Raw genomic sequence first — 27,429 nt, forward strand, 5'->3', positions numbered from 1 at the left:
TTGTTATCGTTATACCGTGGTACGTTTCACTTCTACACTCAGGGTGTAATAACTGATGTCTATGAAACAGCCTTCGAAATATTTTTGTTAAATAATCACACATCCGCCGGCAAAGGGCAAATTGGCCCTCGGGTTGAAACGAATTTAACATCCTCGACCCAAACTGGGGAAAACCGAGTTTCCCGCGTAAACACAACCGGAGTGAAAGTTATTTAAAAGGTCATGACATTTGTTCTCGTTGGTATTTACTTCCGATACGAGGGCGTGACGATGATACGACCGAAAAAGTTGGGTTTTAGAATATTTTTTTATCGCTTTGAACAAATGGCACATCACCTCGTCGTCACGACGAGACGTAGAAGGGTAAATTGACCCTCGGTTGGCAATGAGTTCGACATGCCTGATCCAGTGTAACCTTAACCCTTTAACTGCCACGCACCGAAAGGGCGCGGGGAGGATAGATCGATGAAGACACGGACGCGTTGAAATTGTCAAGGCCGAGGACATCCGGTGCGCTCGGTAAATTTATCCGTCCTTCTCGTCCTCGACGAGGAAAGACCTGTAACTTTATTTTTCCAGCGAGCTCGCCGTGTAAATACGCGACAACGTTCCCGTGAAGGCTGTCGAACGATGTCGATCGATTTCGATCCGTTGCTCTCGCGTCTGGGAGCAGCTGACGCTGACGTAGTGTCTGGGGACGACAGCCAAGAATAATAGGATTAGGTCAAGTCGTGGTGAAGACTACGTGGTAACAGCCTCGCGCGAAAAATCGAACGCGTCTTCCGGTTCTTCGACTCTACCGACCAACGTAGATCCCGATCTCGAAGGTTTTGGTAGATCGACGCGTTGGTTCGTTTGTCGGGCAGAGTGGTTGTCAATGGAAGTCGTAGGGAGCAACTTACGCAGTAAGAAGAATTCTGTGATGGCCACTTGCGCAAAATTTGCAACAATTAGGGTAGAAGAATTATCGACACTTTAGGAATCGAGTGTAAGATTAGTGCATAGGTTCGACCTATAGCGTAGACCATCGCTTGATAAATATATGTAATGTATTGCACAGGTTTGACTTATAGTATGGTGCAATACTTTAAGAATTGAGTGTAACATTAGTGCACAAGTTTGACCTTTAGTAGAAACTATTGCTTGAAGAATTGATCTCGACGACAGGCTAATATAAACATAGGTATATAATATAGTGCACAGATTTAATCTATTCTATGAACCAACACTTTTAGAATCGAGTGTAACATTAGTGCACAGGTTTGACCCATAGAAGAGACTATTGCTTGAATAATTGATCTCGACGACAGGCTAATGTACATACCGTACGATTCAAGGTACATTGAAATTCAATTGCTTGTATCTCTAAAAAAAATCAAGTATCTGCATCTAATGTTTTACGCATCTGAACAAGAACTTTATCCTCTACCATTCTATCAAAGTTCGTTGAAATTGGAGGGATTAAGATCGAGTCCTTCCCTCGTTAGCATTTAACATCACGGTTCGTGGTTCAGTCCTCCAACCTTCGGGTACTCCACATTTCGCGTGGACAAACCCGTGGCACCGACTCAGCGTTTTTTGACAACGTTTTATTTCAACTTTCGCGAAGTTAGAGTGACACTAACCGTAATATTTTCCGCTCCACGTGTATACATACAAACCATGACCTAAAATTGTCCAAGATCCGCAACTACGAGTCTGACTTGTAGACCCATGTCTTCGTTGAAATTCTACACCATCGTGGAAAATTCATCTTGATCGTAAACAAATTCGAGTCGATCCGTTTCAAATCGCCACGATCCACGAGCTATTTTACCAGCACTCTTTCCCGGAATCGGTTAACTGGTATCCAACCTACGGTGTTACCACTGCCAGGGGGGATGGGCTGTTACCACCACTTCCACGGCTTGAATTTCATCGAACCGCGATTAATTGAAGTTACACACTAGCAATGGAGTTTGCGTTTCACTCGAATCGCCGAAGCCTCGAAAACCTAATTAAAAGCAGGACCACCGAATCGAGACCTACCTATCCCATGGCCGACCAACGTGCATCGAACGGGTTATCGTTGTCGAGTTGCGCGATCTTGGCGTGTGTTACGTGGCAGTTAAGGGGTGGTCCGGGTCGAGGATCGTTTTACCTGAAACGATTCGAAATCGCGGATCGCAGGTGCTGTGCTGTTCGTGCGACCGATGAGGAAGGCCGAGCACGTGACCATGTTGGACCCATTTCAAGAGAGATACGGGGCCGGAGTCGGCGGTCTGCTGTTCCTCCCTGCGCTCTGTGGCGATCTGTTCTGGTGTGCAGCGATCCTGAGGGCTCTGGGCAGCTCTTTGGCCGTTGTGGCAGGTGTCGAACCAAACATCAGCGTCTGTGTGTCCGCGCTATTGGCAGGCGTGTGAGTACCACTGCCTATCAGCTAGCAATGTACAGAGTGTGCCAAACGGAGCGTTTACAAGCCATTCTCACAGAATCTAACCTTTTCACAATATATCGACTTCATTTATATTACAGTTGAACGTGCGTAGAAGGCTTATCTTTCGGTGAGAAACAAATTTTGTCGAGGTAGTACTACTGAGGTAGTTACTACTGAGGTAGTTACTACTGAGATAGTTACTACTGGGGTAGAAATTTTGTTGAGGTTACTACTGAAAGTTACTACTGAGAATTACTACTGAGATAGTACCACTGAGGTAGTTACTACTGAGGTAATTACTACTGAAATAGTTACTACTGAGAGTTACTACTGAGAGTTACTACTGAGGTAATTACTACTGAGATAGTTACAACTGGAGTAGAAGTTTTATTGAGGTTACTACTGAGAGTCATTACTGAGAGTTACTACTGAGAGTTACTACTGAAACCAAGGGTGCCAACATTTTTCTAAAGGTGATACTTGTCGTCAAAATTTGTCGCGCGCTAAAAGATCAACCTCCGCACTATTTAACTGTACCAAAAACGAAGTCGATATCTTTATTAAATTCTGAGAAAACAGCTTGGGACTGTTTACTCGGTACCGAAAGTTGAAACACAAGTGCTGCAGGTTAATATCTGTTTTCTTTAACGTACGTTTTCGTTTCTTTTGTTCGCGCGCGTTTCTACGAGAAAAATGTACGATGATGAAATTATACGAGGATGAATATATATTTAATTTTCATTTAATTGAAAATTAGAAAACGAGATCGCGTGAATCGTGTTCGACCTTTGATCGTGGTGTTCGAAGAAATTCGTCGGCGAATGCTTCAGTGTCGCCTCAATTGCAGGTACACTATGTTCGGTGGATTATATTCGGTCGCGTGCACGGATGCTTTGCAGTTGGCCTGCATCGTAATCGGCTTAGGAGTGGCTGCGCCGTTCTCTCTACTGCACCCTGCCGTGTCGTTCGAGAAGAATTTAGTGTCGCGCGAATGGCTGGGGGAAATAAGGAACGAAGATCTGGGCGAATGGGTGGACGGCATGCTGTTGTTGGTATTCGGAGGAATACCTTGGCAGGTAGAGCGTCGATCGATGATCACAGTATTGCGTACAATTTATACAAGATGTCTATTGGCACGTGTCCGTGGGAAATACCGCAGCTATGGACTCCAGAGAGGAAAACAAAAGAGAAGTTTACTTAAACAAATGCCAGATATGACTTTGGTTCCAAATTACAGCTTACTTTGCGTTGCAGTAATCGTTTATCTACTGTTGGTCCGTGAGAAGGTTAACGAGTATTTCTATTCTCATTCTGGTTCACAGTCTACTAGCTGACCAGTCTCCCCACTCTGATTGGCAGTCTACTAGCTGACCAGTCTCCCCACTCAGATTGGCAGTCTACTAGCTGACCAGTCTCCCCACTCTGGTCCACAGTCTACTAGCTGACCAGTCTCCCCACTCTGGTTCACAGTCTACTAGCTGACCAGTCTCCCTACTCTGATTGGCAGTCTACTAGCTGACCAGTCTCCCCACTTTGGTTCACAATCTACTAGCTGACCAATCTCCCCTACCATCGCGCGCGCTGTTACTATTGGCCGAGGACAGTGACGAAGATCGACAGTAGCGACATTGCGTGCTATGGTAGGAGTAGCTGGTACACTAGAGTGGGGCTGTAAACACTCGTTAACCTTCTTTCCATGGACAGACGATAGATCAACAACACAAAATAAGCCGTAGATTGGAAACGTAGATTTTTTCAATTTTTCTATCCAGAATACACACCTGTGACACTTCCCACGTGCCAACAGACACTCTATATACCCAAAAGAAGATGCTTCGAAAAAATGCGAACACTAACACGGAAGTAATAACTGTTTCTGAGAAACCGATAAAATAAGAACCGCTACTTGATCCTCGTAATTGTCGCTGTACTCTTCTTCGGAGTGTACAAATGTCCCCCGTGTACAAGGTATCTCAGAAAATTGTAATCAAACTTTAGGAACATGTGGTACAATGTTCGTGGGTACTCCAACTTTGTGGGACGAGTGTACGCGTTGGAAAAGAGATTGTAATTTTAAAAAATTTTTTCGAAGCACTCTGTGTACTCGACACGTTTGGTGTATCGTTCCATGATGTTTTCAGGGCTACTTCCAACGAATCCTGAGCATGCGGAGCACATCTGTCGCCACGACGCTCTCGATAGCATCGATGTTCGGATGCATGATCCTTGCTTTCCCGTCAGCGTTAATTGGCGTGGTGGCTCGTGCTACGGATTGGTCGTTGATCGAAGGATTTAACATGAGCTTGCTGGTAAACGACGGGAGCTCGGCATTACCGATGGTCCTTCGATACCTGACACCTCAATGGGTCTCCTTTGTGGGTGAGTCGAATCTTCAAAGTAGCACCATTCTTTCGCTAATTCGAAATTCAATTGTACGAAGAACAGATGAGGTAGGGAGGTGTGATAGTAAAATCAAAGTCTTTGTACACACCTGAAACAAAAATAGAGCACTGTTAACAAACAGGTCAATATTTACAAGCACAGACAAGTAATAAATTAATATCGTTCAGAAAGGATCGATAACGATTTTCGTATTTTTTCGTGCGACGTAATGCAATCGATCAATCGCTCGTAAAAAAGACTCGTATCCTCGTTTCTTTCAACGATATTCATGAATATACGGTTACTTTCCTCACGGTCCTAGAAAACGGAAATAATGGCTCGAGATTGGTGTGCAGCCACGTAGTCAACCGGCACGGTTCTCCGCAAGGACTATTGCATCGCGATTATCAAAGTAATTTAGCACATTTCACAAGCGAACAACCACCCACCCTCTTTCCGCGTTGTACCATGGAATTACACTGCACCTTGTATTTTAGACTGTTTGGAAAAGCAGGTCGAGTGACTATAAAGAGCACGGGCTCAAGAACCGTATGCTCGTGGAAGGAAGTGAATGAGATCCGCGAATGAACGCGGAGTGACTTGGTGACCCGTGACAACCGGTGTTTAACGTGCTTCGTGCACGAGTTAATTGTTCTTTCGAAAATAATCGCAAGACTAACGCACGAAATTCGGGTCGTTTATCGACCGCGTGAACTCTCTACTGTTCGGAGCTGGAAAGAATACGTGGAACGTACGATTGGTCCCGGTGTCTTTCCAATTCTGACAAGGGAAACGTCACTGGTGATCCTCGCCGATTGCAATGAAATTTTGCAGGTTTGTACATCGACCCGTGCAACAATCGTAACCGGAATTATAGCCGTATGTGACGTACCGGTTATAAAAAAAATAAAATTAAAAAAGCAGAACTACATAAGAATATACATAAGTGTATATTGCGTCACGAATATCTCGTATAAAAATACCATCAATCTTGCCACTGTACTCATAGTTACCATTGGTCGAGACGCTCTATACCCTAAACCTTTCTCCAAACTTTACACCTGCTTTGTGTAAGCCTAAACGATCTCTACGTCTATAATTCCGTTTACAATTGTTCGACATGTGGACCTGTAAACCTGCCAAATTTCGTTGAAATCGACGAGGATCGGTACCAACGCATACCTTACAAAGAACAACACCACAGTTTATTCACACCTGGTATACTTTGGGATCGATTGTCAGGTCTGGGAGCGATCTCAGCCGCGGTGATGTCGTCAGCAGATTCGGGTATATTGGCCAGCAGTTCGATGTTCTCCAGGAACGTCTACAGACTCACGCTGAGGCCGAAGGTGAGCGGGAAGTGTGCTCGTCGATGGAGCGAGTCCGATCGATCGTTCTTCTATCGCGATTGTTGTCGTTCTTCTATCGTGGTTGTTGCGTTTCAGGCGAGCGAGAGGGAACTGAGCTGGATACTCAGGATCTCTGTGATCGTGTTCACGGGACTTTCGACCGCGATCGCGCTCACGGTGGACAGCGTTTATTATCTGTCGTGAGTAGAGTAGTTGCGTTTTAATCAGCCGCTTTTGTTCGTTTGCCCGCGGCTCCGTTGATAATTAACTCGGGGAAACAATTAACGTGGAGGTCTCCGGTTCCTTTCAGGTACCTGTGCTCCGATCTTATTTACGTGGTGCTCTTCCCGCAATTGTTAACGGTGGTGCATTGGCCCTCCCTGGTCGACACTTACGGATGCCTCGCGGGATACTTTGTGGCCGTTGTCTTGCGTCTTTGCGGTAAAGGGGGATGAAAATCCTATTGTATTAGAATACTTAAATCGAGCCGAGTCGCGGCTTTCGTCTAAGCACCGTGTACTTTATCAACGACTTCGACCGAGACTGTTGAATAGTAGCGTTAAATATATAAATGGTCGAAATAATTATATTCGGTCGAATTATATTCAGTCGAATAGTAATTCCATCAAATTAACTTTATTATCTACTTGTGAATATTGGGTTGTCCGGGAAGTCATTTCGTTTTTTTTTTCGTAAAAATGAAACACGATCTTTTTAGAGTGTATAAACAATTAATGTGGATTTTAGTAAATTATATATTTATATAATTATATATCATATAATTTATTTTATTAAATAAATTCTCTATTATTTAATAGAATATTATTTAATAATATTAAATATTCTATTAAATAATATTCTCCATTTTGGAAAACGAAATGACTTTCCGAGCAACCCAATAGTGTACGTTGCGTACATTGAGAACTGTACCCGGGAATAAATTGCAAGGTACGTTGATGTTCCAGGCGGTGAAAAAGGTTTAGGGGTGCCGGCATTGATCGAGTACCCGTTCTACGACACGGAAACGCAAACGCAAAAATTTCCATTCCGGACCGGCGCTATGCTGGCAGCACTGTTCACGCAGCTGATCACCAGTTTCTTCACCAGAAATCTACTCGGGAAAGGTTACTTCCCTCGATGCTGCGACGTCCTGAGCGTTTACTCGCCCGGGAAATCGAAGGACCAATCGGGCGTCGTGCAGAGCAGCTCCGGGGCCGCTTTGATGGAAACTTCTTCCGTTAACGTGAGCCACTTTCGACGAAAACTCGCTAGCGCGCGCCATTAACCGAACTATAAACTCGCGGCATTCCTCTCCGGAGAAGAATTAAACCCTCGTTAACTGCAATTACTCGTCGAACTGCTCGAAATAGATTTCCGAAGAGCGAAACTCTTCGCTGTGAAAGCGTTCGACGAAGTGCGAGTGTACAGAGCGGGTAGTTAATTATACTATTACATTTTAGACAAATTTCAGTATTCCTCGTTGAACGATCGGGTCGTACAATGGACTCGACGACCATTGAACGTGCATTTTAAAACGATTACAAGAGCATTTGCAAACAATGATCGAAACAATAGATAAAAAAAAATACGAAACTCAACGACCGTAGAATTAACTCTCCGTTGATTATACGTGCGCGAATTTATCGTGCTCGAAATCGTTCTCGCGATTTTACGAACCGCCTCGCGAAATTCGAATTTCGCGCCTTATTAAAGATTATCTCTACACCATCCCCTCCCTACGCAACCTCTAGAAATCGACATCTGGAATGGATTCCTGTGACGGCGTCGGTCCTGGAAGCTACGACGACGATCGTACGACCACCAACTCCGTCGAGGACATGACCGATCGCGGTGACAGTGGGACCATACCCGGTGATCCATACGACAAAGAAACACCGAGGATCAACAACGTCGGAACAGCCGTTCAGAAGGCGAATCAGAGTCTCCAGCACCTGCAGACCCTACGGAATTCTATGCATCCCGGTTCCATGAGCATCAGACCTATCCCCACCCCCACTCACTACACCCCAATGCAGAGCAACGAGATGGCCAGGGGTCAGATACTGGGTGTACGTAACCTTCGCGGTTCCATGATGCTGCCCACCGATCGGTCGGTGATGTCCTCGTGCAACAACACGGGTATCACCTCGGTTCCGTTGAGCACGACGGTGGCGCCACCGTTGACCCCAGGTCCCCATTACACCAGAACCAACGACACCTCGATGAGCGTCGAGAAGACGAGAGAGATCGACAGGATCGGGATCGTGGAGAGGAGCAACGCAGAGTTCCAGAACGCCCCAGATAGCATGCTGACCACCATCGGGGTGAAGAAGAACGTGAAGGGGGTGAAGTTGGTCGGTATGGAAGGCGGGACCCTACGAAGACCGTCGCTACAGGTGAGCGATTCGGACGTGACTTCTTTGTAACGTTTGGCACGTTGTTTTTTAAGAACGAAGAACATTTTGATTTTATATCCGTTCCTGTTACCTTTGGTTTTTGTACAGTTCGTTTAATTAAACTGTGTTGGAAAACGAAGCTTCTTTCGAATTGCTCGACTTCCTGTTCCCACGGTGGATGCCTAGGTATAGAACCTGGCGAAACACCGTTCCCGTCCAATTTTCTTTTTACTTGTTTTCGTTCGTGTTCTTTCGATTTGTTATCGTCGAGACGCGTTGGACGGTGTTGATCGTGGCTCCGATGATGACCCCGGGAGACATTCGTTGTATCGCGTCCGTAGGGCACGTTCTCACCGACACCGTCCGTGGAGCTCGTTCACATTTTGGACAGGAGGCAGAGCAGTGGTTCCTACGGGCCCGGCTCCCTGTCACCGGTACCCATGGGAGTGGAGGCCTGCAAGACTCACGGGACGGCGCTCGAGGGTCAGGGTGGTAACGAACACTGCAGGATCAAGAGGGGTATCGTCAGGCATCACAGGTATCTATAATGCGCAAACTGGATCGTCGATATCGGGTTTTAACTGGTAACAAAAGGATGGGTAGATTCGTAGCTAAGAATTTAAGGATAGAACTGTATTTAACCTACTATGATAGGGGTCAGTGTTGTGTTTCGACTAGTAATGGAGAATTTGTATACCGTAGACTTGTGACCAAAAATTTAGAATTAGAACTGCACTTAACCTGCTATTACAGAGGTCAGTGTTGAGTTTCAACCAGTAATAGAGGATGTGGACATCGTACACCGTTACTAAAAATTTAAAGATAGAATCATGTTTAACCAGTAGGTTACAGAGTAGAGATTAATGTTGAGGTTCAATTACCACTTTACCAGTTGAGAGTACTTGTACATCATATACACCCTCCAGCGACCACTCGGTTGCAAATAAATCCCGACACCGGGTCTGTGACGGTTTTAGACAATCTGCAGAAATGTGAACCCTTTCTTATACCTATAAAAATGTTGAACCAAACTTTTGAACGTTGTTACTATATTCTTCGCTTTCTGTTACTATAGAGTAATAAATCAACGGTAAACGTTGGCGGTAAAAAAAGTGTCAAAGTGTTAACAACACTTGAACATCCTAAATAGACGTCAGGAGTTTAAGACTACGTAGTTAGGCGATCGGTACCAACCGCAAAAGTTTAACACGGCCTAGACGCAAACTTCACGAAAGTCAAATCCGTTGTTGGCGAATCGTCGAACACTCTCTCCGATTTTACTTTCAAACGTTTGCGCAGCTTCAACGACACGGGAGACCGTGCACTGACAACGTTGGCCAGGCAGCCAACGTACCCCTCGATGCCGCTACGCCCGGAGGATTGCCGTATGACCCTGGCGAAGAAGGACAGAAGGACGTCGACGATCGCCCGTCACGGTTCCGTGACCAACGAGAAGGAACTCGGCGGTTGCACGACCGGATTGGTCGTTTGCAGTCCCACGTACAACATGTACAGCTCGGCCGTGAAGAACTCCAACTACTTCGTGACCGATGACGAGGCGGTCAGCAGGTTTTAAACGCACCGGTACCTTCCAGGACCACGAACTAAGGACAATCGAATCCCGCCTGATCAGTTACAACTCCGATCCTTTTTTTATTACACACCAACCGTCGTACAATTCTACCACTGCCCGTTTTATCACTTACTGTTACTTGCTTGGTTTTTTATCGAGAAATTTGGGACGATGGGCCCCGCATCCAAATCGCTGAACCGTGTGAACACGTTCCCTGATACAGTTTCGGAACAGTCACGACGAAGGAACACGTTCGAGGATGTCGTACTGTTTGCGGTCGTGGGGGAAACAAGATGGCGATCACGTTGTAACGCGGAAGATCCCATAGGAACGGAGCCATTTTGATTACGGGCGAAATTAATTGTTTTTCTGAGCACTTGTAAAGGAACGTGTACAAATTTAGAGGGAAGTTGGAAAGGTTAGTGGAAGTTACTAGTCAGAGATGGAAGGCGCTATGTTCGCCCAGTGTGCTTGCAACTTGCGTAAGGTACTGTGCGCGAATCGTTTGATGACATACGGGACGGTACAGAAGCGAGGGAAGTCCCTCGTTGGCTCTACCTACCCCCACTGTTGACTCTTCCGTAGTGGCCTTCCTACATTGTCCAATTAGAACCCCCATTCCTTCCACGTGCCATCGAACGACCCGCGCATACTACTATGAAGAGTTAGAAAGATGTCATCCGGCAGGAATTGCGAATTGGGTCGTTTTAGTCGGTCTTCGATGATCTGCGACTAACTGCGAGCAAAAATTGCTATCCACGTTCTCCTTGCACACGATGCTACTGTTGGTCGTTGGTAAGTTGGCAATCGGGATGACACAGAAGTCAGAGAAGTAGGTCACTGGCTCCACCTATTAGCAGGATATCTGGATCAGTAGATGCGACCAATGGATACAATTCCACGTTTGCGTGACTTACTTTGTTACCACCCGATTGCCAACTTACCAACAGTGGACTATACATTCCCTCCAATCCAAGTGACATCTTTCCAGCTGCTCGTAGTACCAGCGCGTGGCTCGTCGACGACTCGCGTGCGCAGAGAGCTCTCTGACCGCGGATGAATTACAGCGCACTCGGTGACCATAGACGATCTCTAGACGATACGTCCTCTGAAGGACTCCCGAAAGTTGTTGCCCGTCGACGGTACGAATCTAACCGCAAACAGTTCGTCCACGGTGGTTCTCGCTCGCAACCGTTTCGCGACGACTCGATGAAACTTCGTCCGACGTTTCCGAGACACTTGTCCCCGAGAAACCTTCGGTTAACCGCTTTCACCCGCGATTAAAGTAGCGGTAAGATTTTAGTTAGCGGACGAATCAGAAACTCGTAGGCATTAGCGGATCGTGAAGTACGTATACATTTTAAACGATGATGCATCCCCTCTTGTAAAATAACCCAGTTGTCAGCACTCGCTACGATATTCCACTCGTGAACGTTCACGAACCACCGTTAACCCCAGGTTCAAAAGAAGACTCTCGGTGCGTTCGAGTCCATTTCCCATCGCGGTGTACAGTTCGTTAAAGAACGATACACGCAACTCGCCGATCAGGCGAACGCGGGAATCATGGACGATGTTCGAACGTTTTCGTCTCACTGTGGACGCGCATTTTTTCAATCCCGGTTCATCCCTGTTCGTCGCACTCGTTTGAAGAACAATCAGGTTTCAATGTCACGTTCCAAAGCACAAAATACTGCGAACGCAGTCTCGATCTAACGATAAGCGACGAGTCGATCGTGTTGTCGAGGAACTTGATCTTCGAGTGACAATGACGGTCTTATCGTAGTTCTCGACGACCGTGTGTTCCAAGCTCGGAAAGAGAGACCGAGATTGTATCCTTCTTATCGAATCGATTATCAATTTATATGGGAATCGAGGGTACCGATCCTGATCTCATAGCGACTCTAGTCAGTTCCAACCGATCTCTCCCTACTTCGAGTCAAGTAACCTGAATCAATTGGGAACAGGTTCCACGCAATTCTGACAGTTTGGAGGAATTTTAAATAATTGAACACGAATACGCCAGTTGTCAGCATTCGCCACAATCTAACACGAATACGTCGACTGGTGTCCAGTTGTCAGCATTCACTACAACCTAACACAAATACGTCGATTGATGTCCAGTTGTCAGCATTCACTACAACCTAATACGAATACGTCGACTGGTGTCCAGTTGTCAGCATTCACTACAACCTAACACGAATACGTCAACTGGTGTCGAGTTTAGAAGGTAAAGACGTTCAAGGATTGAATCCCTCAAACGATGGTCAGTGCTTTGGTAAGGGTACAGTCTCGATCATGGATATGTTTTCTTGTCGTTGGATCGATCCTCTTCAGACTGACCTCGACGCGGACCCAATAACCCGTTCAGAAAGTAATTATTAATTTTTGTACAAATAACGAGCGGATGTCATCTGTTTTGCGTGACTCTGTGTAGATAGAACGATCGATTCGTGGAAGAGATCGAGGACCTTTGGCCAGTTCGTCGTGTACGCGTCAATGATACCGTTATAGGAACACGATAAGCACTAGGTAATTATGTACGAGGTAGATTAGGTGATTAGGTGGTGTGAAATGTTTAAGAATGGTGCACGCCCGCTACCACTTCTGATGTCCAGTTCGTAAGAGAGACGATATACGGAGTTGATACACCGTGTAGCTGTGAGAAAATAGAGGCAGCAGCATGAGCTTCGCTACTCGAAGCCATTTTAGTTTACGTTTCCGGCACGAGGAAAGCTTCGTGTTTGCTGCACCGTTGCATTCGCGTTTCTCATCCACCGATCTAACGAGTCTCTGGATCTCTGGACACGTTGGATCTTCGTGTCCACGGATCTCCGATTATTTGGACTCCCACGTAACCGAATCTTCGAATCTCTGGGTGTCCGTGACTACGGATCCCTAGATCTCTGGACTTGTGGATCTCCGATTTTCTAAATTTCTAATTCTTCGCGTCTCCAGGCCTCTGGGTTTCCAAATCTTCGGATCTTCGAGCCTCTGGATTCGTAAATATTCGGATCTGTGGATCTCTCAGACTTGTAGAGCTTCAGGTCTGTGATCTTCCACTCGTCTTTGAATTTCCACGTTACCAGATTACCAGATCTTTGAACCGCTGGGTAACCAAATTTCCAGATCTTCGGATCTCTCTATTCGTCCAGATCACCTATTCGTGGATATCCGAATACGTGGGAGGTCAGGATTTCGAAATTGCTCTCCTCGGATCAACGGGACACCGTGTACCCGGAAGAAGTCCCAGGAAGATGACACACAGCGGCTAACGAATTTTTCTTCCGGCCGGAAACGCGTCAGGGGGGGGGTCAAGGGTTTCCGTCGCTCAACCTACTTTTTCGTACCCGCGAGGGAAGGTTAAGCTGCTGGATATAGAACGTCCAATGTATTACGTGCAAATATTATGATATTCCGACAACAAAATACGATATTTTTCCACCGATAATACGTCTAGTCTGTAGGATTACTGTAAACGTAGTTACGTATACACGGAGGTCTCTAAATTAATCGGTGTAACGATAGCGAGAAACAATAGTCGCCAGTACCTCCGTAGGCTCAATACCACGAGACAAAGATTTTTCTTAGAGTAAAACGGACGCCCACACTTCCGGTCCTTTGCGCGATCCACGGTCGGGACGCAATCGATTGGCCGTTTCAAGGACACTCCCCCCTCCACCGATCCAATCCCGGAGCGACATCTACCTTTGCGTTGTGCCTAAATTTTCGTTTACCTAGGCAGCCGGGTCGTTCGCGTACACTCGACGTCTAAACATTAATTCTCGAAGGTTCTAAATTTCGAAGTACAAACGTATTAATCTAAAAATGTATTCTCATCGTCCGAACGGAGCGTATTATGCGAGAACGCGAAACGTTTCGCGACGAAATTTCGTGTACAATCGAATCAGTCACGTGTCAAGATACAGGGAACACGTGCCTGAAGGTTTGTACGAAGAGAAGAGAGACAAGGGAGGGGGAAACCAAACGGTAGAGTGGGGGAGGGTGGCATCTCAGCGGCCAATCGATCGCGCTCCGACTCAGTCGTGCTATTTTTCTTAAGATAACGTAGGTCGAAAGAATACGATTAACCGTTGATTTACCAACCACGTGTAAACGAGGTAAAACAACTGTTGAATGTGTCCCACAATTTACGCTCCCGATGTTCATTAATTCTAGTCGTTCGTTCGTGAAACAGGAGTTTTGTTTTCTCGATAAGGCTCGTAGAGGCGTGAATAATTTAGTCATCGGTGTACAATTCAGGAGTTGAGATTCCAACGTGAAGAGAAATGTGTACCTATCGGGAAAAGAATTCAGCGAATTACTACTCGTCGATCAACACGAATACCAATATTATCAGTTCGAGTACAAATCTTGAGTAACTTTAATATCCGTACGGATGCAACGGTTTCGACCCAAGTAGCGGTTAAATCTAAAGAACTGTAAAACGAACCAAATTGGAACAAAAATTTTTCTCACCTTTTCTAACGAAATGCATTCTCACGAACAGATTCTCTCATCGAATGATTCGAGCACGTTGTACGGAAGTCCTCGGTTGTACGAAATAATTTAAATAATTTGAACTAGTAACGATCGATCGGATCGCCAAAATCTTACTAAATATAGTCGAAACGTACTTAATGTTATACGGAAGTCCTCGGTTGTACGAAATAATTTAAATAATTTGACTATCGATCGATCGGATCGTCAAAAACCGTACAAAGTATACTCGAAACGTACTTAATGTAAAACACTTCCACCCAGCGCCTTCTTCGTTCAATTAACATCGAACACGTTGCGTACATTCGAGAACAATCTAGCGTATATTTATTTATACGTACGTACTTTACCGTTAACATCGTGACAAGTAGAAATACGAAAAGTCTTTCCCCGAATTTCCACCAGCCCCCGTGTCGTTGATTTCACGCAATCGGTGGTCGTTTCCTCGCGCCCGGGACGTCGACTTTTTCCACAATTTTTTTAACAGCGGTAATCATATAAAGAACGATTGCAAGCGCGAGATAAACGTCGAAAACCTATATCAGTATTATTAAAACATACGAAAGAGGACTCGAGACGTAGCGATCGATTCCTGGAGGACAAGCCTCGTGAAGGGCCGCTACGGTCTTTCGTAGTGATACTTAACCGTTAAGATAGGATTACTTATAGCACACTATTCGCGCTATGTATTTCGCGGCCCCTGAAGCGAGACAAAATGGTCAGTCGCGTTCTTTTTTTTCACAATTCGAAACGTAATAACGATACAGACGCAGGCTCCTTCGCGGAGAGTCGAGAGACGAAGCATCCTTCGAGCCTTTCTCTACAAAATGGCAATTTTTTTCGACGAATTTTTGTCGAGACAACGCGCAAGAAAACGTTCCGACGCGAGTTTTATTCAACTTCGAGTGTCGCGAGAGACGGACCATTTTGTTTTGTTTTTTTTTTTTTTTTAGTAGAAATTTTGAAAAGAAAGGTCTTGACGATAGACTGATATTTTTTTAAAGTAGTAACGTTGTTTCCAACGTTTAAAAAAATGTAAAAAATCGAAGATTCGTAGTATCTCGTAGGCAGCGATTCGCCATTTTTTTTTTTTCAAGCGTTACCATAGTCTTTCCACGTTTTCCGAATACAATATTTTGGATAGTAACGAGAAATTTAAGAAACGCGAGAAGTAATTTTCTTGGATCGTTCGAGATCTTGAATCGACGAAAATAGCGAATGCGTACCGAGTTTCTTTTCCCGGTTCAAACACACGAGGTCCGCAAATACATAGTCGCGATCGCGAGTAGCGATCTTTCTTTCTTTTATAAACAAGTAAATTTCAATAACGTTATAGCTTTATACATGTATCGCGTACTGCACTATAACGAGTACGAGAAACTTTCGTTCTTCGAGTCAAGACACAATGGAGAATTGTGTTACGTGAATCACGTGCCAAATTATAGGATAAATGAAAAATGTATTATACGTACGCTCGCGAACCGAATTGCGCGAGCGGTTATGTAGGCTTGCCTTAACTTAAGGACCGTTCATTACGAATAAGAATACTCGAATACAACCCTCGCTGGGCATAGTTAAACAGACTTCTCCAATTCAATACTCGTTAAACAATACAATTAAACGAAACGATAAATTTCGATTACTCGACGAGATGAACTTCCGTCTTCCTCTATTGGCACAATAATTTTCTTCTTTCGTCGGTACAATTGTTAATTCGTTGCGCGTGTACGACACTCCGTGTAAAAAATGTTCAACATTCTTCGCATTAATTGAACTCTCATTTGTATGTGCGCTGTTCGTTCGCTCAAACAGGGTTGTACGTATGCATAAAGTTCAACACTTCGAGCCCAAAGTTATTTAAGCACCCAGAAAATCGTGTCTAGTCGCTAATAATCATCGTTGCTAAACACGCAGATTTAGAACTATCGAATACTAGATATGTATCTTAAGCTCCCTCTTTTGTTTCGTCGGAGAACTTATTTTTATTTTCACATCGGTTCGTCCTGCTCTTCGATAACTCTTTGGAGACGATATATCTGTCACACACGGTGATCCGAAAACGACGAAAAACGTAAAAGCGTACTTAAAAGTTTTATTCTCTGTTCGACTATTCTTTGTTAAAAAAAAAAATATTACCTTTGGTGGATTATTTCTTCGAGGTTATAACTTTCGAGATCGCCGATATATTTTTGAATAGGACTGCATGTGCGAACGATCTCGAGTGAACATTTTTGTTGGCAGAACCTGTTCCGAATAGAGACCGCTTTGTTTCTGGAGTATATAATTCTATTATAAAAATAAGAATTTGACGTCCCACCCTGTACAAGGAAAAATACAAATTAGACAAAGGAGTAACATAGCTGACAGCAAAAGTGTGTTGGTGACAATAGTTTCGATATCCGTTCCCAAAGAGTTTATACTTCAGTACGTTTGCATTAGATGTCATTGGTGAGTCGCATAGAGAACTTATAAATTGTTTATTTGTGTCGAGTCACCTAGTTCTTAGCGCCGTAGTATTGTAACAGTATGGGGCTCGAAGCGAAGTAATACATGTTACAGGCAAAACAGAGAGTTTCACATCATCTTTCGGGTTTTATACATTAGATACCTGAAAAGTCACGCGACAAAAAGTTCGATTCGTTTACAAACCTATTCTATACGAAATTTGAACGTTGAATCGCGTGATTTTTGTCCAGCAATTTTTTACGATACCAGAAAAACATTTGACTTGCCTGGTAACATGTACGCAATATCAAATTCTAATTGATCTTTTGATAATACACGCCAGAGACATTTCGTCCCCTTCGTACGATCATTACGAGCAACGAATATACCAGAAAGAACGACGCTTAACCTTAATAAAGTCCACTTCTTCTCGTTGTTCGTAACAATCGTTTCGACTATTGAATGTATTTCTTATCGATTACGGAGATTGAGACGGCGATCACTGTAAAAAAAAAAGGTAAAAACGCTCAAAGTGCCGAATAAAGGAGACAAGCATATACATATATCATGAATATTTATTGTTATTTTCATTATATTTCATTTTTTCGTCGTTAAAGGGATCTTTCGACTTACATTGGCACAAGGAATTGATCCTGACAGAAGATTTCACATTTTTGTTAACATAGCATATACATAGCACATATTCAACGTGTGAGAGTAAGCTCTTTTGTTAAGAAATTTTAGAACTACAGGAAAACTGATAACTATTTAGTATGATTCTTGCAAAACTGTTTAATTTCTATGAAAATAGTTACTAGACGAAATCAAATAAAACTCATGTCGCTAACAGGTGTCAATTTGAAATATGTTGCAAAGAAACTTTCGTATAGAAAGACGTCACAAATAATCTAATTCTTAAACTTCCACGGACATACTTTCTCAATTGACCAAACACTGTAGAAAATGTGTTGAATTTTTCACAGTATTTTGAGATTCTATTGCTCTAGACTCCTTCAAATTCAATTTTATCTACACAAAGTCTTCAACTTTAAAAATTATAGGTCCTTGAGATTTTCAGAGAATTTAATAACAAGAAAGGAACCATTCCTTAGAAGATCCGGAGTCAACTGCCCACAGTTCATCGTGTGTAGGTTAATCACTTCCAGTGTAAAGGCACGCCCTGCACGTGGTGGCCTATCCGCGCCACAAGTGAAAACGTACGACGTACGATGCAGATCATTCGTGAATTCGTAGGAAAAGTCGCGTTACAATATTACTATTATATTTATTAATACATTCTTAGTGAATCGCTACTATTATACATTTAACTGTCAACTTTCTATTTATAGGAGTAATACGTATTGATATTACTATATTAGAAATGAAAACATTGAGATATTTTGTTAATACGTGTTTATTAAATTTATTTAATCTTATACATTAGGGAGAAAATTTTGACCTCGCTAAGTGCATCGCGGGGCACATTTCGAGGAATGCTGGTTCGGTGAATTAATTATTAATTAATAGTTTTATTATAATACACAAAATTCTTATTTACGTTAATACGAATATATACTTATCAGACATATAATTTGTATCAAATCTGAACAGAGATACTCTTGAGTGTTATAGTCTGTTGTGAAATTCTCTAAACAGTAAGGTCATGTACGATCATCGATTATTTTACGAATACTTCGGAATTATATAAAAATATCTTATTCATTGCAAATATTACACAACAGTACTGCGTCTTTAGTTAACATATTATGTATGTTGCTTAATTACTTGATAGAATGTAAAGACGTACACAGTCATTACTTCCATTAAGTACACATATAAACAAATTGTATCATCACTCATTCTTTTTGATCACGTATTAAATATGTTTTAAAACATACAGATTTAATGCCGGACCTTTTTTAAATTGAATTTAATTTAAATTTAAAAAGAAAATACACTTTGTACGATTAAAATTATATATAAAAATGGGAGTTGTTATGTTTTTAAAAATTAATTAAAAATAATATGATTGCATATAGAAATATGAGTACAAACATCAACACAAATATTATTTATTGTGATTCTAATCTCTTTGTTCAGAACATTGTATTTAATTAAAAAAACTGTAACGTGCATCATACGATACAATTCGATCGATGTATGTATTCGAGACTTTCTCGGCGTATCTAACTACATAATTTATTATATGTATATTACTTATATGTAATTTTGTTCGTATGTAAATAAGTTAATATTAAAACTAATATTTTAAGTCACATTTCCTTGACAACGAGCTGTACTTGAAAACCAAAACAATTTACTTCACATTATATTGATTTGAGATACAATAACACGATCGCTGCCAAGTCCGTGAATATTACGAGCATCCTGTTTTCGAATACTTAGATTTCTGTTTAAATATTACATTTACCATTCTGACACTATTTGAATTTTGCATCGCAGACAATAAGCATATCGGTAAAACTTAAAAATTTACAAAACAACGTGGCTTGCGATCAAGGAACTTGTTTGTATAGAAACACGGCAGTAAATCTGTTAAAGTATAATATATTCTGTGTTTTACTCTATTAAAACCAAGTTTCTTCAAATAATATGCACTTAAAATAATATACTGTTTACTTTATAATCTAGATATGCTTCTTAAATTAACTGGTGTTTAATTCTGTGAATATTTAGTTCGTTATAGTCATGCAAATACAGACCACAAATATCGCATATAATATTATGGTAAGTATTTACATGTAGATTGAACAATTCCTCAGAAATAAAAGAAACAGATTTTGGACAATAAGGACAAATTAGTTCTACTGTAGGTTGTTGAGTAATTTTACAAGTCATAATGTTTTCTCCAATTGGAGCTACATACTGATTAGTTGCCACCTGGTAATTGCTTGATCCAGAATAATGAATTACATTCTGCAAATATATAATAAAGTATCATGGTTATATGAAGCAAGTAACATGATTAAATGCATTTGCTTACACCATCCAATATACCTGTGACTGTTGCATGTATGGATCCATAGTTATTATAGGATTATTGTAAACTATTGGTTGATATACTTGAGGTCCATGTCCATGCTGCTGTAATATATCTACCGCTGGTATATTTGTAATAGTAGGTGCAGTATGGTTAATCACTAATAACATTTCACCAATTGTAGAATTATTATTATGAAAGGGAACAAACCTTCTTCCCATTGCTGATTGATCAAGTTCTATTTGTTGGCTTTGTGCGGGTATATGATTATAGATATTTGAACTATTAGAAATAAGATTAGGATTTTGTTGTAAAACACTTGTGGAAACATAATTTATTTCTGAATAATTTGAAGCAGTCTGCAATTTTTGTTTGCAATTTTGATTATTACTAATCAAAGCTTCTTCACTTCTTTGTACAGAAGAACGTGGTAAAATTTTCCTCTGACTAATATTACAAGCAGGCAAGTTTTTATGATATGCTCCTTCTACAGTTGGTGTAGAAGAACATGAATATTGCTCTTGACTTGTATTCGATTGTAATTGCGATGTTTGATCATTTATTAATGTAGCGCAAGATTGTATGGTGCATTCTTTGCTAGTAGTAGATATTTGAGAAACTGGAGAATTTGAAAATCTTGATGTAACTGAAATGTTTTGAGGAACTAGATTTGTTGCCTGTTGGGTTTTTTTAGACTCAGCTGATTTATCAATATGACTATTTTCGTCTGGAGTACAATTTGAAGGTTGTTGCAAATGTTGATTTTTCTCTGAAACTTTACACTCTCCCTTCTGTTTATCTGAGGATGTGTGATTTAGCACATGTTGCATCAAATCATTAGAACATTTAAAATTACATCTACAAGAACATGAATAGGAAGAATTTGGATTTCCTGTAAGTTCTGCGATAGTTTTCACACGTAAAAGACCTTGTTTTGGTTTGAGCAAATTGTCGTTACTTAATGCTACTGGCTTCTCATTGTTTGCAGATAAAATAGATGGCAAATTATTAACATTGTTTACTGACATGCACGAAACTTGTGCATTACTTTTAGATGTTTTCTGATTTGAAGTAATGTTTTGAGAAGATGTTGAAGTTACTGCATTTTTTGAAGTTGTGATATTTTTTGAAGCTTGGGTTACTTTATTGGAGACTACTGAAGTTGTTATGACATTCCGTGAAGGTGTTTGCATTACTACATTTTCAGTAGACCTACCAACTTTAGTATTCTTAGAAACTGTAGAAGTTTCAACATTGGATGATGCATTTAATGCAGGTGTAAATGCAATTCGCTTCTTTTTATACTTTTTTTTCCTCGTTAATTTATTGCATTCCTCTGCTGGTTCTTCTCTTAAATCTATTATTAGTTCGTGTTCAGAATCCTCTTCATTTCCTTCTAATATATTAATTAATTCTTCTTTATCTATATCTCTACTGGATTTTGTCAAACATTTTTGTGTATTGTTTTCTATTGTTTCATTATCTATATATGCATTCTTCTGTGTAGACATCTTTTTATGTTTTTCAATGGTCAATTCTGTTGACTTTGAATGGGTAGAAATATTGTTTATTTCAGGAATTAATGTAGAACTTCCCTGGTTTAATACCTCACCTGTTGTAGGTTTTATTACTTCATATGTTACTTTATGAATAATCATATGTTCACTTAAACCTTTTTCAGATTCAAAACCAATATTACAAGGTTTGCAAATAAAATCAATCTTCTTATAATTTACTTTACAGAATATATCGTCTTTCATTTTAAATTCATGTTCTTTGATGTGTTCCAGGAAAGAATTTAAACTACTACAATTCTTTTCGCAATATGTACAAATGAAATATGGGCGATTCGTATTATGTTTTACCCAGTGTTCCTCAAAGTCTTCCATATTTTCACTTATTTCCATACAAACACTGCAAACAAGTACCCTTCTAACAGTTGTAAGAGACACGCACACAAATTGAGGCTCAGAAACAAATTTATGTATGTTTTTCATGTGTTTATATAATTCTGACTTATCAAAATAATTACCACCACATAGATTACAAATCAAGCGTATTATTGGGTGTTTTTGTACAACAATATTAGTATATGCAGTTGTATTTGTAATTGAGTTAGGTATTTTACACATCAATTGATGTATTTTTAAATCATTTTCAGTAACAAAAGGCAATTTACAATTAGAACAAATATTTTCTGCTACATGAATGAACGTATCTGTAAATTTATTTAAAATTAATTCAGTTTCTTTAGATGATTTATCTACTTTCTTTGATTTTAGACATATTACAGAGGTTTTTGGAAATGATTGTTCACTAGCTACCCAAAATGGATCTTTTGCATGTTTTAACCAATGAGTACTAAAAAGAGATCCTTCTCCAATAAATATAACTTTGCAGATATTACATCGAAAGTCCATTGTACAATTTTCCTTAAAACGAATGTGTAATTGTAGATGTTCACGCACGTCTACAATTGAACTAAACAACATACCACAACTAGCACAGAATAAATTTGGAGATCGACCACTGTCTAAACGATTCTGATTACAAACTGCATATTCTGGAAGGCGATAATGAGTCTCAAAACATTCCATGCTACGAAATAATACTTTACAAATATGACAGAGAAGAACTACTTCAATCTGCAGATAATTTAAATTAGATTCTGATTTATTATGACATTGGCATATTGTATATTTTTTCTTAATATTGCCTATTTTATTTGTCTTCTCTTTCTCCACCTTATTTTGTAAAGAAAACTCTTGAATTTGTATAAATTCATTCTCATTTAAAGCAGTCAATTTGCTTGGTTTAGGATCATCAGTTACTTTTTCTTTTTCAAGAATTCTAATTTTGGAATTTGCTATTAATGAACTGTCTTGTGTTTGTATAGTTGATGGTTCTGAACAAATTATATCTTTTCCATCAGTAATCTTTGAAGATTTTTCAATGATATGGATTGTTTTATCTGTAATATCCTTTGTCTTTTCAATAACTAATTCGTTAGTTTTGGATTTGATTTCTTCTGAGGTTTCTTCCTCTACTTCTTCATTCATTTTTTCTAGTTTTTGCTTTTCAACTTTATATGCTTCTTGCAATTCACTTTCTGTATGTAAAAAAATGTGACCTGCCAAATCTATTTTTGATGGAAAATCCTGCAAACAAATACTACACTGATTTGTGAATTTACATGCTTTTGAGGGTTTCAGTTTTTTTGATAAATTAGTTTTCATTTTATTTAACCACTGTTCTTTTATTGGTATATCCTTCTTTTGGGACTTCTTTTGCAGTAACTTTCTCTTATCTTTATTTTTATTAGATAGTGATACTGTTTGAAGAGTATTTTCTTCATTAAAAGACTTTGTTAATCCCATTCTTCCTGGTTCTAAACAATGTCTTGTTTCTTGCGGTGTTGCAGCTACTGGAGTCTTTTCTAAGGGAACCGGTTTTGGCAGAATTAATGAAATGTTATCCTGTCTTTGCATATGCTTAGATAAATGTTGTTGCAAAACAGAATACTCTTCAAAACTATGATCACAAACAATGCATTTATAGCTAAGGGAGGATTCATTACCTTTATTACTATCTTCCTTATCTATAAGTTTTTTATATTTTGGTAAAGAAATTATATTGGAATTATGGACTGTTATGTTTTTCTTTGCATCTGCTCTGTGGTTGATGGCATTTAAACCTTTAGAAAGTGATGTGAACGCAGTGAATCCTATCATTCCTTCTGTAGTAAGAATTTTCTTACTATTCTTTGAAAGACTTTCATCTTTAAAGCTACTAGTTTTGGTAGTACAAACTCTAGATTTGTTGTCTTCTATATCTTTTGAATGTCTAACATTGCTGATTAGTTTTTCAAACTTTTCATTATAAGACCATGTATCTAATACCCTTTCTTTTAAAGAAGAATTTAATACCTTGCTAGTAGATTTTGTAGAAGAATATTTATGTAATACACTTTTTGGTTTTTTTGTATTAACAGTATGTTCAATTAGAGTAGAAAATTCAGGACTTTTAAAACAAGCTTTTTCTACAGAAGATGATGCATTTGCAGAAGCTTCAAAAATCAATTTCTGCTCCAAATTGCCATAAGGTACACCTTCATATTCTCTTTCAAATGATTTCTCAATAACATTTTGCATATCTTCAATGGCTTCATTGCTTTGGCTAGAAATTGATTCACTTTCAGTTACACTAAAGTTATCAGGTTCGTCAGATTTAATGATCATGTTCTCTAAATAAATTGCACCAGATGATAAAGGTTGTTTAATTGTATGCTCAAAATTAGAATTCAGTGAAGACTTCTTATACTTCTCTATTAATTCCTCAATTTCTTTGGCAGAATATTTATTATTAAACGAGGTTTTTATTGAATCAAATTTAACTAAACAGACCCTTAATTCTGTAAATAATTTATATTTTTGTATTAAATTTTGATCCAAAGTAAATGGTTCATGTGTTTGTTTTTGAATTTTATTACTTTTTACTATTGATTTTTCCACATTTACAGAATTGTTTTCTTTTAGCTTTGGATAAATATTACTTTTACTATTGGAATCTATCTTGAAAGGCACACTCTTGGAGGTACAACCTTCTTCAACTCCTTCAACTGTATCATTACAACTGTAATCAGTTTCCTGTAATATATTTTCCAATACATTTGGATCATATTTTTCAACATTCGCATTCTCATTCATAAGTTCCAAATTTTGCTTGCTAAAATACTTATATAATGTATCAGGGACATTTAATTGTGTATATGATTCTGTCTGTAATGATAACTGATTGCTGTACTTTTCCTCAACAGCATCTTCCACTGATTCACTAAAAAATTCGTGTTCTTCAATGGTTAGAAAAGAATCTGGTTCTGTCTTTACTAAATCTAATTTGAATCTCTTCGTTTCTTCTGGATTTATATTATATAAATCATTATCCAAATTGTTTTCACTATAGCTATCTTCATCACAAAAATTTCTTCTTTTGAATTTCTGGTTACTATTAATTTGATGTATGTTATTATTGTAGTTCTCAATATTCTGATGGAATTGTAAATGCTCATTCAGGCAAGTGTTAAATGTCTTGTTTTCATGAAATTCCTCTCTATTGATATATAATGGTGGCAATTGAGTAGTTAACAGACTTACTTCTGTATGAGTTACATCTTGTTCCTGTTCATTTATTTTATATTTTTGATCTGAAATTACTTTTGCAAAAGACTGTGCTATTTTATTAATCATTTTGTCTATTCTATGTAATTTTACATATGGTTGTTTAACATAGTTTAATGAAACTTTTTTATGCTGCTTACGTTTACTAGATAATCGTTTTCTGCTAACTGCTATACTGGGTGACTTAACTTTGTTTTCTGGGCAACATGGATAAAAAATTGGTTTAATTGATTTCCTTTTTTGTACAGTACATGAATTATTCATCAACATAGATAAATTTAAGTTTTTTTTCTTTCTTCTAATTCTACGTTTAATTTGAGTTTGACACAAACTTGTTTTAGATAAATCCTTTATCTCTGATGTTGATAATTTTGTAAGACTTACAGAAACTGGCTTACAAAATTGTTTGCACAATGTTTCTACATTATTGTTTTCACTTATTATTTGATTTGTATTTACAATTGTATCATCAATGTAAATATCAGATATTTGTTTTGGAACTAAGGCTTCAGTTTCTAATTTGATTTTGAACATTTCTGAAGCATCAAATCTTTGCTCTTCCAATATTGATGTCATACTGACTTTATTCTTGAAAAAGTAATTTAAGTAAAGAGAATTTATATCAAATATTTTTTCTTCATTACTATCTTTATCAAATATTTTTCTCCAAAATTTGTGATTGCTGTAAAAAATAAACACATTGTTAAATATCATAAATTCATACCAAATATTGTGATGAAAATTTAAAACAAATACAAATTTAATCTAAATAATTGTATCTGTCTAAAATATGATAAAATTTAAAGAAAATGTATAATATATAATATAATCAAAGTAATTACATACCTACATTAAAGTGAAGTTAAAAACCTTAAAGTTTAAAAGTTAAGTTTATCTTTGAGTAAAGAATAATTTCTTTGGTAAAAGGTTATAGTTCATTTTAGGTTATTCCGACAATACCACTCGACACAATGTTCATATACTTCACAAAAGAGTCTACTTTATAATATTATACTCGTATTGACAGTAACTACATTAATTCTCAACTTTTACGAATACTTATTTAAGAAGTACATGCATACAACACATACAGATTTGAATCAGTTACCAATTATGACGTATTTGAAATTTGGCGTCTATACAAATTTATATTACGCCAAATGAAGTCTCTTTCTCTTTATAGCAAGTTTTTAGTGGGACGACTAAAACACTATCTAGATGTGTTATCCAAAATTTATTATTAAAATCACTAAACATATATATGTTACTATGTCTAGTAACTTTACTCATAATTGGTTAATTCAATGAATAAATTATTATTTATTAAAAACATATTGCGTTTTAAAATAATTATATACATTATTTAAATAAAATATACTTTAAAGAAGTATTATTTATATGTATCAGAATTCATTCTTAAAATGATCTAATATTCTTTATAAAAATTTATTTTTGCACAGATTGATAGCTTATGTTAGTTAAAGTATCGTGATATGCTTTACAATTTTTATCTCACAGAATAGTGGACCAATAGAATTCTGATTACGTGAAATTTAATCAGGCAACATTGCTTACAACTAATCTTAAAAAACTTTCCATATTACTAATATGATGGAGTCATCGTATTCGATCGCGTTTTACCAATCAGATATCGAAAAGCACTTTACTTTGTGGTGTGGATAACGCTAATATGCAGGGTGGTAAAAAAGGGATTCAAGACTATCAGGGCAAATAGTACTTGTTAAATGGAGGAAAAAAGTTCTAATAACTAATAGGTTGAAAAATCAATAATCTTAGAATTATAAACAATTCTCTATTCTGATTGAACCGTGTAACTTACTCGTTTCTAGTAATGAATCGTAGAATAAAAACAATAGATTACCTTATTATTTCTTCTGTTGATATTTATGAAAGTAAACATTTTGTTCTTCAGTTCCGCACGCGTTTTATAAAAAAGAATTTTTTTATTATCTCATCTCAGCAGAAAAATATTAGTTATATATCGACGCAAACAGTAAACAATTACAGTGAGTTATTGCAAAGTTTTGGAAGCATTCCAAAGTTTTTAAATTATGATGTATTATTCTAATCAAGAAATGGCCAAAGTGTATTTCATTACCAATGAAAATGTTGCAATCGCACAAAGACTTAACGTGGAAAAATATTTGAGCTGGAAAAAATATCATCTCGTAC

General features: G+C 38.9%; 2 protein-coding genes across 7 annotated transcripts in view; one reads left to right on the forward strand and one right to left on the reverse strand.

Annotated features, from left to right (window-relative positions):
• LOC143144061 (high-affinity choline transporter 1) overlaps positions 1-18,818 on the forward strand; it is a 33,771-nt gene extending 14,953 nt beyond the window's left edge. For all 5 annotated transcript variants that reach the window (XM_076306069.1, XM_076306070.1, XM_076306066.1 and 2 more), the window contains 10 exons: positions 2,170-2,398; positions 3,264-3,492; positions 4,558-4,795; positions 6,041-6,147; positions 6,244-6,347; positions 6,458-6,588; positions 7,113-7,390; positions 7,899-8,543; positions 8,885-9,081; positions 9,843-18,818. In XM_076306069.1, the coding sequence (XP_076162184.1) occupies positions 2,170-2,398; positions 3,264-3,492; positions 4,558-4,795; positions 6,041-6,147; positions 6,244-6,347; positions 6,458-6,588; positions 7,113-7,390; positions 7,899-8,543; positions 8,885-9,081; positions 9,843-10,119 (2,435 nt within the window). In that variant the 3' untranslated portion in view covers positions 10,120-18,818. The remainder of the gene's footprint in view (positions 1-2,169; positions 2,399-3,263; positions 3,493-4,557; positions 4,796-6,040; positions 6,148-6,243; positions 6,348-6,457; positions 6,589-7,112; positions 7,391-7,898; positions 8,544-8,884; positions 9,082-9,842) is intronic.
• On the reverse strand, positions 18,461-26,354 carry LOC143144060 (uncharacterized). Of its 2 annotated transcripts, XR_012991339.1 has the most exons (4): positions 26,083-26,354; positions 20,270-25,918; positions 20,077-20,163; positions 19,858-19,995 (listed from the first exon to the last, which is right to left on the reverse strand). XR_012991339.1 is itself a non-coding variant. In XM_076306065.1 (3 exons), the coding sequence occupies exons 2-3, from the start codon at positions 25,810-25,812 to the stop codon at positions 19,720-19,722; spliced, it is 6,012 nt and encodes a 2,003-aa protein (XP_076162180.1). In that variant the 5' UTR covers positions 25,813-25,918; positions 26,083-26,354; the 3' UTR covers positions 18,461-19,719. The 2 variants fall into 2 exon arrangements, 1 of the variants encoding a protein (XP_076162180.1); XM_076306065.1 differs by having other exon boundaries at positions 18,461-19,995; positions 20,077-25,918.
• Positions 26,355-27,429: the final 1,075 nt, after the last annotated feature.

This window comes from Ptiloglossa arizonensis, chromosome 3 (genome assembly GCF_051014685.1).
Source record: "Ptiloglossa arizonensis isolate GNS036 chromosome 3, iyPtiAriz1_principal, whole genome shotgun sequence".
Taxonomy (NCBI): Eukaryota; Metazoa; Arthropoda; class Insecta; order Hymenoptera; family Colletidae; genus Ptiloglossa; species Ptiloglossa arizonensis.

Excerpts from the sequence above, each read along its gene's own strand:
- LOC143144060 (XM_076306065.1), bottom strand. The coding sequence starts at position 25,812 with ATGACATCAATATTGGAAGAGCAAAGATTTGATGCTTCAGAAATGTTC. Across the intron at positions 19,996-20,076 it reads CATACATGCAACAGTCACAG|AATGTAATTCATTATTCTGG; the intron begins GTATATTGGATG and ends ATATATTTGCAG.